We start from the raw sequence: 9516 nt of genomic DNA on the forward strand, positions 1-9516 counted from the left end.
AGGGAGGTGAGGGGGGAACCTTGTGGGCGGGGAATCCCTCCCGCCGCTGGGAGCCGCCCGGCACCCCTTCGCCCGGTGCAAGGGTTGCACTTTATAGACGCTCCCTGGGCTGTTTCTAGGCTCCCCCAAGTCCCTCCTCCTGGCTCTCCGAGTGTCTCGGACCCTAGCCCTTGAGCTGCGGAGAGCGGTGGCGAGAGGGGGCCGCCAGGCCTTTCCCTGGGTTGAGCCTGGAGCCAGCTTTGTGCCTGAAAGCACCCCCGTTTGCCCAAGATCTGGTGGGGCAAGCTCCGCGTTCTGGTTGGGGCGCTTGTTTATGAGAAGAATTTCCTCTTTCTTAAAAGGGCAACGATGCGAGTGGGGCCCTCCAGGAGGCACGGGATGGGACAGGTCTGGTCCAACCAGAGAAACCGTGGGAGAGGGTGCAGGACCTAAGCTAGAAGGTCGCTGTATCCTCTTCTGGGCTTGGCCCTGGAGAAGGTGGGACCCACGCTAGGTGAAAAGGGGAGATGGATGGGGACCGGATAATAGGAGAAAGAGGCATCTTCCATTACTCCTCTCCAGCTTCCTGGAGGTGTCCCCAGCCATACCCCTGCACACCTCTCTCCATCAATTTACTATTAATTAGGTGCCATCCCTGTGACAGACGTGGGGGAGGAAGGTAAAATCCCCGAATTAAAGACGTCAGCGCTCAGGTTGCTCACACTTCAGCAGGGGGAGCTAGCTAAGTCCAGTGACAGCAAATCCAACAGCCAACAGTGGGGCGAGGTAACAGCCAAAGTGTGTGTTAGGCACACCTGGAAAAGTGAGGCCGGAGCCAGAGCAGGTAACTCCTGAACAGGATTTTGAAAGCTGAATGGGTAAGGGCGGGCAGCCAAGGGAGAATGAACCTCCCAAGAGTGGGGGGCAGGTGTGCCAAACAGACATGCAGCCTTGTGGGGAGTTCTTGGATCTTGTAGGGCAGGTGGGGGGTGGGCTGGGAACCCCAGAGGCATAAACCGGCTGTCCATCAGAATAGTTAAGGCTGCCACTGAGAATGTGGGCGCAAGGAAGGCATGGAGGAGAAGGGACCAAAGGATCAGCTACGGGGCTACCCTGGGCCTGGGCAAGGGGTTACCAATGAGGTCAAGCCAAGGTCTGTCATTTCTGGGCAGGGAAACGTTTACAAGGTGCTGTTCTCCACCCGCCAGTAGCTCTGGTTCTTCCTAGAGGGAGGGACTGGATGCTTCATCGGCCTCTCAGGTGGAAAGGGGCACCAGGATTCTCCCCCTCACATAGGGCGATGGAAGGACACCCTCCCTTTCTGCCCTGACCACCCCCCCCCCCCACACACACACACACACGCACACTTTCACTTGGCTGGGTTGGGCTCTTAGCAACCCCATTTGGCAGATGAGGAAGCTGAGGTGTTGAATGCAAGAGACACTTGTCCACGTTTGCAAGTCAGAACCCCTCAGAGTCCTGGTGTTTCTGGACCCACTGCCCGCATCATCTGATTCCCTATGAAGTACAAGGAGGAAAATAACGTGGCTAAGGCGCCCTCCAGCCGCTGGAGCAGTGCAGTTCCGGAATAGCAGCTGAGTGTGGACACTGCCCCTGCTGCCAGGGAGGAAGCCCCAGGCCCAAGATCCTACTGCTACTGCATCGTACTTCTGACAGTTCCTCAGTGTCCATAGACAACCCCCTCACCCCCCCCCAACACACGCACACACTGCAGGGGGCCTCCTGTCCCGTGTGGGAAGTTACACCTGGAAGGCTTTGGAGCCTGGGAAGGTCTCCCAGGGGAAGAGGGCTTGGAGAGGGCTAGTGATAGAGTTGGGAGTCTGGAGGAGGACGGGCGGTGGGTGGGCAGTGGGCAGCGGGCAGCGACCCTGCCCAGTGCCATATCCATTCGGGCAGCTACTTGGCCTCCCCAGGTTCCAGCCTACAGAGAGGGAGAAACGGAAGAGAGGAAGGTGAGCCGCTCTGCTCCGGCCATGGCGTGAGGCCAGGGCCTCACTTAGTCCACCACACATTTCCTTTTGGGGTCAGTGCAAGCTGGGCCTCCGGAGATAAAGCTGACACACACACACACACCCCGCCGGGGCTCAACTGAAGGGGGAGGGTTCTCAGCTTGGTGGCCAGAACCCCACTTCTCCCCTCGCCAGAAGGTTGGCTCAAGTCACTTCACTTCTGCGAGCTCAGTTTCCTTATCTGTAAAATGGGAGCCGGCGCAGGACGCGAACAGAGCGCTCGCTACACGTGGGCGATTATTAGGATTATATGCAAACCCGCCGGCGGTGTGGGCGCCACACCTACCGTGTGGGCCGTCTCCTCTCTCCCCGGTCGCGGGGCACAAAGCTGGCCCGCCTTCGGGCCGGCGCCGCTCTCCTATCCTGCAGCCCCAGCGCCGGGCCTCTCCCCTCCCCGGCTCCCCCGCCAGCCCACCCCGCCCGGGCCTGGAGGACGTGCGCGGCGCTAGCACCAGGCGGCTGGACGGGACAGGACGCGCCCGCTCCGCCCCGCCACCGAGGCCCCGTGAGGGAAGGAAGTGCTGGGGCGTGTTTGTCAGGGCTTGACGTTATTATTATTTTTTAAATGGTGAACACAAAATAGTCAGGAGAATGGAAAGCACTTCATAAACAAGAGAAACAAAAACACCCGCAGACCTCGCGGCGCATAACAGGGGAGCTTCCCTCCAGAAGAATCAGCGGGCGACCGCGGTCCCCGCGCCAGCTGGTGTCTCCTTACACCCCAAGTGGAACGGGTGTTTCACATCGTACAAACAGCTGATGTCTGTGGGCCCCTCCACCGTCAGAAATTGGGCCCGCAGGGATTAAGCGCCCACTGCGTGTTGGCACCGCGTGAACCCCCTCTCCAACAAGTACAGCGTGGCCGGCGTGGGGAGTAGACGAAGGGTCTAGGAAGGCCTCTTGGAGAAGGTGGTCAGTGGGATCCGCTCCGTGAAGGGGCTGGAAGCGCCTTCTAGGCGGAGGGAACAGCGCACACGAAGGCCCTACAAGTGGGCGCGGACGCGCGGGGTACCCGATGGAGCAACCGGGCGAGGTCCGCCGGGGGCATTCTGGCGCAGGGAGTTGTAATTTTCACGCCCTACAGTGCCGTGCCACCTGGCCCCGAAACTGTGGTGGGTGTGGACGGTCACAGTCTGGTCAAAAGCACAATCTTGCGGATCTGCACAGCCTTTTGGAGCCGGCAGGGAGCCTTCACTCGCTCAGGACTTTTCCTGCGAGGCCACCTCTGCAAGCACTGAAGACCCAGTTTGCAGACCGGAGAGCGTTATTCCCATTTCCCAGATGAGGAAACCACTAAGCGGCTAGTCTGTGGCCCTCGCACAGAGCAGGGGTGGAGCCGCGCCGCCCTCGGGCACTCCCCGGCGTGGGCGCTCGGGGCGGGTGGGGCGGGCCCTGGCCCCGGGCGCTCGGCTGTCTGGAACGGCGGGCCGGGAGCAGGTCCTGCCACGCAGCCGCAGAGGCTCGGCCCCGCGGGCTGGCGGCAGGAAGAGAGGCGACGCCCCCTGGAGCGCGGCAGGAACCCGGCCGGGCCCGCCTCCCAGTCAGCAGAGCCGAGCCGCGCCGGCCCCAGCGGTGATGAAAGCCGCGGCCGAGACCAGGTCACGCCGAAGCCGTTGCCCTTTTAAGGGGGAGCCTTGAAACAGCGCCCGGGTTCCATGTTTGCATCCGCCTCGCGGGGAGGAAACTCCATGTTGTAACAAAGTTTCCTCCGCGCCCCCTCCCTCCCCCTCCCCCTTAGAACCTGGCTCCCCTCCCCTCCGAAGCTCGCGGGGATCCCTCCCTCCCACCCCTCCCCTCCCCCCCGCGCCCCGATTCCGGCCCGAGCCGGGGGGGAGGCCGGGCGCCCGGGCCAGAGTCCGGCCGGAGCGGAGCGCGCCCGGCCCCATGGACAGCTCGGCCGTCATTACTCAGATCACCAAGGAGGAGGCGCGGGGCCCGCTACGGGGCAAAGGTACTGGGGCCGCGCGGAGGGGGCTGCGGCCAGGGCACCGCGGGATGGGAGGAGGAAGGGGCTGAGACCCTTCCTGGGACAGTCGGCGCCGCCGCCCCGGGCGCCCGCCACTGCGGAGCTCAGAACTCCCATCCGGAGAAGGCGCGGGGAGAGAGTTTGAACTCGCTGAGGCTCGGAGACGCGGGGCGGGGCCTGGAGCCACTAGGGCGCTCCCGAGTGCTCGAGGTGGGGAAACTGAGGCAGGGGTAGAGAGTGGGTTCCTTCCGGGTCTCCAGGACTGGCATTGCGCATTGCCGGATAGTCGCCCCCTCCCCCCCATTGGCGCCAATGAGGGTGAGGGGGTTGAAGAGGGCGCCTTCAGGCCACCCGGTGAGGCTCCGCCCCGGGCCGCGGTCTAGTTGGGTCGCCGGAGGGGGCGCCGAGGTGACAGCGGGCTGGGGAGGGTTGGAAGGATCTCCCGCCAATACACAGCTACGATCCCAACAAACTTCCGCGTCACGCGTGGAAGCACTGAGCCCCTGAGAGGCGCAAGAGTAGGGCAACCACTTCTACGGGTCCTTAGCGCACCCGCGAGTTTTTTGCATCGGGCTGAGCACCAGGCGCCCTGGCTGCAGGCCCTTGGGCGCCGGGCCTGTGCACTCACGCACCGACCGGGAAAGCGGTGCAGCCCGCCCGCCTTGGCCGGGCCCTCGGGGTCTGGAGGGTCTAGGCTGGGCGTCTGCCCCTCCCTGTGCCGGTGTTGACCTCGAAGGCTAGGAAGCCCCTCCAGGTTCGCCTAGCTCTGGCCAGGGCCTAGCTCCGCCCGAAGGCTGGGGGCCCGGTAGAGGGGCGGTGGAGGGTGGGCCCGTCAATCAGGCGGCGGATGCCGGGCTCTAGGTCGGAGGTCTGGGCGGGGCGAGGGCGGAGGAGGCGGGGCCGGCAGCTGGCTGCGGGACACTGGCTCCAGGCCCCCGCTCCCTGCCTCTGCGCCCAGCTTCAGTGAGGACTTTGGACCCACGTGGGCGGTAAGGATGGGAGCAGGGCGGGAGTGGACAGCAGGGCCCCAGGCCCCAACCCTCCCCGGTTAGGGGCCCCAGCGAGCAGGGGCTGCTCAGGTAAGGTAGGTGTCTGGAGGCATCCCCGGTGGGGCTGATCCCACAGGAGGGATGAAGTTTGGTAAGAAAAGAGAAAGCCTACGGAGAGCAGCCAGCCCGCGGCCGGATGAGGGGGGGCTTTGTAACCACACTGGGAGGATCTGTGGATACCAGAGGGGTGGCCTGGAGTCCAGGCTGTCAGGAGTTCGCATCTGGGCATGGACGCACGACTGTGCGGGCTAGGGTGCACACCCCCCCACCCCGAGCCTCTCTGCTTCAGGTGAGCAGAAGTTAGCGGCTTCTCAGAAGCCCCGGAGCCGGGGCATTCTCCACTCGCTTTTCTGCTGCGTCTGCCGCGACGATGGGGAGGCCCTGCCGGCGCACAGTGGGGCGCCCCTGCTGGTGGAGGAGAACGGAGCTGTCCCCAAGGTGCGTGGTGGCCTGGGCATCTGGGCTCAGGCTGGGGCGGGTTTCAGGGAAGGGGCTTTTCACGACCTGTCTGCAGGCCATATAAGGTAGGGAGGGCCCCTCTCCCAAGCCCTGTGCCCTCCCTCCCAGGCTTTCCCAGCCTGGCCCTTAATGCCCTTAAGATTGACACCCAGGCGAGGATCCTTCAGCCAAGGGAACTCTGGATTTCCCCTGTAAGATTGGAAGCTTTTCTCTCCCTTGGCTTCCTAGGTGGGGAAGTGAGGCCTCCAGCCAGGTGGCCTGCCCCAGGCCCCAGTTGGGGGCGGGGGCAAAGCTGGGAAGGAGGTGGCCTCTCCCCACCATTCCTGTGTCTCCTGGCATAGAGGGCTGGGGGAGGGAAGACCCACGTAGGAGAAATGATGGAGAGGCGCCCCCAACTACTTCACCCATCCCTGCAGCAGACCCCAGCGCAGTACCTGCTCCCAGAAGCCAAGGCCCAGGATGTGGACAAGATCTGTGTGGTCATCGACTTGGACGAGACCCTGGTGCACAGCTCCTTCAAGGTGGGCCCTGCCCAGCAGCCCTCAGCTCCCTGGGTCTCTGAGGGGGGCCTGCCCTGGACTGGGGGTGCGGTCCTCTCTGCAGGCCCCGCCCCAGCAGCTCCTTTTCCCCCCACAGCCAGTGAACAACGCGGACTTCATCATCCCTGTGGAGATTGATGGGGTAGTCCACCAGGTGAGGGGCTGGGTGTGGGGGGAGGCGGCGGGGTTGGCACCTGCCTTCCAGACCTCAGGCTCCTCTCATCAGTTCTGAGGACCCAAGGTGGGACTTGGCTAGAGGTGGAACATAAGGGCCCAGAGGGTGTGAGACTTGCACCCAGGATGATACAGACCCTCGGGGACTTGGCCAGACTCCAAGGCCTGTAGGGAGTGGGGCTCCTCCTCGGTGCCCCCTTGCCCCCCTTGCCCGGGACCCAGTTCAAGTAATTCAGGATAGGCTGTGTGCTGTCCAGCCTGTTCTCCATTACTTGGCTCGGGGGCCGGTGCCCTGCTGCCTCGGGGTAAGGGGGCCGCCTTCAGGCCCCTTCGTTTGCCTAAGGCCATGGTGGGGCAAAGACTGGGAATTAGTGATTCCCCACGAGGTAGGACCTGAAGCTAGAAGTTGGAGGTTCATTTTGATCCTCTTCTGGAAGGACAGGTGCTGGCCAAGTGAAGCCCGTGGGCCCTGGGACCAGCCTCCCTCTTGTGTTCCTCGCTCTGCTCCCTCCCTGTCCTCAGCTGGGCACCACCCCCCCACCCCACACCCCCACCCCAGGCCCTGCCTGCTGGCCAGCAGTCCCCTCACCGGCCCACCCCCTAGGTCTACGTGCTGAAGAGGCCCCATGTGGATGAGTTCCTGCAGCGAATGGGCGAGCTCTTTGAGTGCGTGCTGTTCACCGCCAGCCTTGCCAAGGTGAGCCCCCCCCCCAGGGCTCCTGGGGCCACCCGCTTCCCCTCCACCTCCAGCCTGCAGTCGGGTGGACCTCTGGGTCCCTTTGGGCCTGGGTGACCTGTGTTCCACTCTATAGTATGCAGACCCAGTAGCCGATCTGCTGGACAAGTGGGGGGCCTTCCGGGCGCGGCTGTTTCGTGAGTCCTGCGTCTTCCATCGGGGGAATTATGTGAAGGACCTGAGCCGGCTGGGCCGAGACCTGCGACGGGTGCTCATCCTGGACAACTCGCCCGCCTCCTACGTCTTCCATCCAGACAACGCCGTGAGTACTGGGCAGGACCAGGTTGGGGGACCGAGAGCCAAGAAGAGGGTCCAGCCGCGGGTGCCTCCTTGGCCTCCCGGCCTCCCCACTGCTGTGCTGGGTGATGTCTGGGGCTTGATGCCCTCCTGGTCCTCTGTGCTTCCATCCCTCGGGGACCTGTGCCTCCCCCGCAACACACACCCACTGCCGCTGCAGCTTTTCGGACCTTACTGATCATTCCATCCACTTGCTTGGAGGGGGTACCCACCAGGGGCGGGGTGGGTGGTGGTGCCTGCTGCATCCTGGAGCAGTTTCAGTTTCTGAAAATCACCAGTCGTGACCTAGTCTTGGGTCCCAGAAACAATGTAGTGAGTCCTAGTTGGAGTTTAAAAAAAAAGAGAGAGAGAATAGAAAATATCGGAGGGCTTTGCACCTGGGAAGGTTAAATACCACTTTATAAAACCGGCAGTTTATCGTATAGGTAAACAGAATTTACGGTGGGTTGCTGTCAGAAATGTTTGAAAGTCTTGAGTCAGGGGCTCCCTGGGGGGTGCCCCACCAAACAGTGGGCGCTCAGGGCTGGTCTGGACATCCTGCGCCCAGAGCCACCTGCCCTGCTCACCACCGTGCATCCCTCTGCCCAGGTACCGGTGGCCTCCTGGTTTGACAACATGAGTGACACGGAGCTCCACGACCTTCTGCCCTTCTTCGAGCAGCTCAGCCGCGTGGATGACGTGTACTCAGTGCTCAGGCAGCCACGGCCAGGCAGCTAGTGAGGTGCCCTGGGGCCACGACCGGCCCCTGACCAAGGCCCACACCCCTCCCACGTGGACTTGTCCTTATGAAAACCCAGCAGCGGTGGCCCACTTCAGCCCTCAGTGGCTTGGGGAAGTGGGCCCTCCCCGCCTGCCCGGCCAGGCTGCACCAAGAGCAATGAGCCTCTGGGTCCCTGTGTCAGTGCCTTAGAACCTCCTCCTCCTCCTTGGAGGACCTGTGGGGCCCTGTGGGGCGCTCCCCCTCCCTCTCCCTCTCTTTGCTGCCATGTTTCTTTGCTGCCAAATCGGGCCCCTTGGCCCTTTCTGGTTCTACTTGGGGGAGGGGCAGGCTTCCTGCTACCCCATGCCTTGGGCCCCCAGCCTGGGAACGGTGGACACCAAGTGCCTTCCTTGCATAGAACCCTTTTTGCCCTGCCCTGTTTTCCCGGGGCTGTGATCGGTGTTCGGCTCTGGCCTGGGACAGTCTCCAGATGGCTGCAGTCTGGGCTGGCAGGGGCGAGGAATCAGCCTCCCCACCTCCTCCCTTGGGACTGGTACAGCCCCCACCAATCTCTGCCTCCTAGGAGGACGGAGAGGGGAGATCTGTTATCACTTGGTGAAGGGAATGGGGTGTGTCCTGCGGGACCCCAGAGTCCAGCTTCTCTAGGCTCAGCAGCAGCTGGAAGCTGCTTCCCACACCGAGCCCTGACCTCTCACATCTGCCTTAACCACCCAAGGCCCTGGGGCCACCACCCCAGCCCTGGTGTTGGGGGCAGAGGCAGGACCCGTTTGTGGTGCCATATAAATATGTATATGTGTATATAGATTTTTAGGGGAAGGGGAGAGGGAAGGGCCAGGGTGCAGAGACCCCCCCAGTCCTTCACCCCTTTCCTGGACCCATAAATTGTGGGGAGGGAGGGAAAGGATTTTTACATTTTTTAAACTGCTATTTTCTGAATGAAACAGGCTGGGCCAAGGTGCCCCAAGCCCTGTCTTCTGCCCCTCACACCCTCTTTGCTCCAATTACTCATTCATTGAAAACACATCAGCACATTCTCTGTGCCCAATGCTGTGCTAGTACCACCAGCTGAGTGCGTGGGGGTCTCTGCATCTCATTGGTGCCCTCCCCCACCCACTCCATACTTCACTGGTGCCTTTAGGGGAGCTGTAGGAGGTGGGACCCTTCTTGGGGGGCTTGGGGGTCTCCAGGAAGCCTGGCCAAGCTGTCCCCGTCCCCCCTGTGCCAACCCACCCCTGTTGTGCCCCCCCTCACCCCCTGCTGGCTGGGGGCAGCTCCCAAGACATCCTGCCTTCCAGCTCTGACTTCTTTGTCTGGAACCCCTTCCCCAAAATGCTGAGTCTGGAGATCAAGGCCTTGGGCTCTCCCCAGGGCTTAACGGTTAAGGGGACCCACATACCAGTGCCAAGGGGGTTGTCCAATGGAGATATCATCGCCCCTCCGCCACAGAGAGCTGGGGGTGGGAGGGCGGACAAGGTTGGCCAGAATCAGGTGACCTTCCCATTTAAGTGCCTTCTCTGTGACTGAGAGCCCCACAGTATGACAAGAACTAAAAACGCAAGACCCCCA

General features: G+C 62.7%; 1 protein-coding gene and 1 pseudogene across 2 annotated transcripts; both read left to right on the forward strand.

Annotated features, from left to right (window-relative positions):
- Positions 1 to 3546: 3546 nt before the first annotated feature.
- Positions 3547 to 8119, forward strand: CTDSP1 (CTD small phosphatase 1). 2 transcript variants are annotated; one of them, XM_004762754.3, is made up of 7 exons: positions 3547 to 3960; positions 5314 to 5462; positions 5903 to 6004; positions 6120 to 6176; positions 6801 to 6893; positions 7009 to 7194; positions 7818 to 8119. In XM_004762754.3, the coding sequence occupies exons 1-7, from the start codon at positions 3894 to 3896 to the stop codon at positions 7944 to 7946; spliced, it is 783 nt and encodes a 260-aa protein (XP_004762811.1). In that variant the 5' UTR covers positions 3547 to 3893; the 3' UTR covers positions 7947 to 8119. The 2 variants fall into 2 exon arrangements, with proteins under 2 accessions (XP_004762811.1, XP_004762810.1); XM_004762753.3 differs by having other exon boundaries at positions 3552 to 3960; positions 5900 to 6004.
- Positions 8111 to 9516, forward strand: LOC106006863 (annotated as a pseudogene).

The sequence above is a fragment of the Mustela putorius genome, unplaced genomic scaffold (genome assembly GCF_011764305.1).
Source record: "Mustela putorius furo isolate JIRA1106 unplaced genomic scaffold, ASM1176430v1.1 tig00000275_pilon_pilon_pilon, whole genome shotgun sequence".
NCBI classification, from domain to species: Eukaryota; Metazoa; Chordata; class Mammalia; order Carnivora; family Mustelidae; genus Mustela; species Mustela putorius.